We start from the raw sequence: 1449 nt of genomic DNA, 5'->3' as shown, positions 1-1449 counted from the left end.
CGTGCTGGTGTGTGCGGTGTGGGTGAAGAGAGGAGAAGCATTCGGCTCGGCATCACTCGGGACTCGGAAAAACAGCGACAGTCGCTCTACCACAGCCGCACAGTCACTGCTCGTTCTCCGCCATTCTAGTACGATTTCAACATTTTCGCGCAACTCCTGTCAAATTCTCGAAAGCGATTAATCGAACATGTCTAATCGATTAAGTCGAATAAATGAAAGGTAGACATCGATGAAGGTTAATCGTTTTGCGGGATACTTTTAATCGATTAATCGTATATCGATAATACCAACTCTATGCAGACAGGCTTCTTCGTCATGAAGGCCAATGTCGTGCACGCCTCTAGCGCAACACATCCGTCGGTATCTTGCATCTTGACCATCGCGTACTCTATGATTCTGCTCATATGAGGGATGAGACCGTCGATTTGATTTTCTAGCAGTACTATCAGAGCATGGCACATGGTTTTCTGCACTTTGGAGTCTTCTTCATACACCAACTGCAATAAGGTCGCAACAGCGTGCTCAGCGTGGACCATCACCACATGTGCGCGATTGAGGAATAGCAGGCTGATGAAAGTAGCGGCGCAGAACCGGATCCGAGGGTTTTTGTGCCGAAAGAACTTCAGAAACTTGAGTACAAGAACAGTGAGCTGATCTTTCAGTGGCCCTGTATCCAGCGCCTCAGCGTAGTCCCGACAGATCTTGTGCAGCGCCCCGAAAGAACGCTCGCAGACACTGTCGTCCTTCGAGTCTAGCAGTTCGCCGAGCCGCGGAAGCAATTCAGGCCAGCGTGTGAGCTCGAGCGTCGAGTCAGTCGTGATGAAGAAGCCCAGAGCAGCAACGATCACCGCCAAGGGATCGCCCACGCTTTCGAAGCTGTTTGTCTCGGTGGAGTCGCTCACATGCCGGGGAACTTTGCCAGAGTCGGCAGTCACATCTTCATCCAACAATGATCCGGTTGGTTTTGTCAACCGCTCATTCTCAAACTTCAACTCTGCGATGATGAATACCAGGTAGTTGCTGAAGTTGGGAATTTCACTCAGCTTCTTGATTTCCTGCCGAGCCGTTAGCCTCGTCGCTTCCTCAGCAGACAGCGAATCCTTCAGAAGCTGCAAGATTTGTTGAAGTCGTTCCTCTTGCGGCACCCATGGGGAAGACGACTGACCACTCTTCTTCACGAACGGGAATCCCACGTAACGGCAGCTCATTACGTCGATGTTTTCGAGGACAGAATGGAACCATGAAAGCTCGAGCAGGGCACCTGATGATGATGATGATGATGATGATGATGATGATGATGATGATGATGATGATGATGATGATGCCTCAATACTTGGCACAACCCACTGAGGGGGATAGGCCACGAACCGGGTGGTATTATGATAGAAATTTGAAATAAATTAATTTATAAATGCATAAGTATAAGAATAAAAATAAATGAGTAATTCA

At 48.6% G+C, this 1449-nt stretch overlaps 1 protein-coding gene across 1 annotated transcript; it reads right to left on the bottom strand.

Annotated features, from left to right (window-relative positions):
- Nucleotides 1–266: 266 nt before the first annotated feature.
- On the bottom strand, nt 267–1208 carry LOC119431604 (transportin-1). The gene has a single exon (XM_037699083.1). It carries the CDS (start codon nt 1206–1208, stop codon nt 267–269), a length of 942 nt encoding a protein of 313 aa, XP_037555011.1.
- Nucleotides 1209–1449: the final 241 nt, after the last annotated feature.

The sequence above is a fragment of the Dermacentor silvarum genome, chromosome 10 (genome assembly GCF_013339745.2).
Source record: "Dermacentor silvarum isolate Dsil-2018 chromosome 10, BIME_Dsil_1.4, whole genome shotgun sequence".
Lineage (NCBI taxonomy): Eukaryota > Metazoa > Arthropoda > Arachnida > Ixodida > Ixodidae > Dermacentor > Dermacentor silvarum.
The sequence above is the reverse complement of the archived record's forward strand: the minus strand, read 5'-3'. Positions and strand labels throughout refer to the sequence as shown.

What these genes read in the sequence shown, in the direction of transcription:
- LOC119431604 (XM_037699083.1), bottom strand. Translation starts at nt 1,208, where the DNA reads ATGAGCTGCCGTTACGTGGGATTCCCGTTCGTGAAGAAGAGTGGTCAG.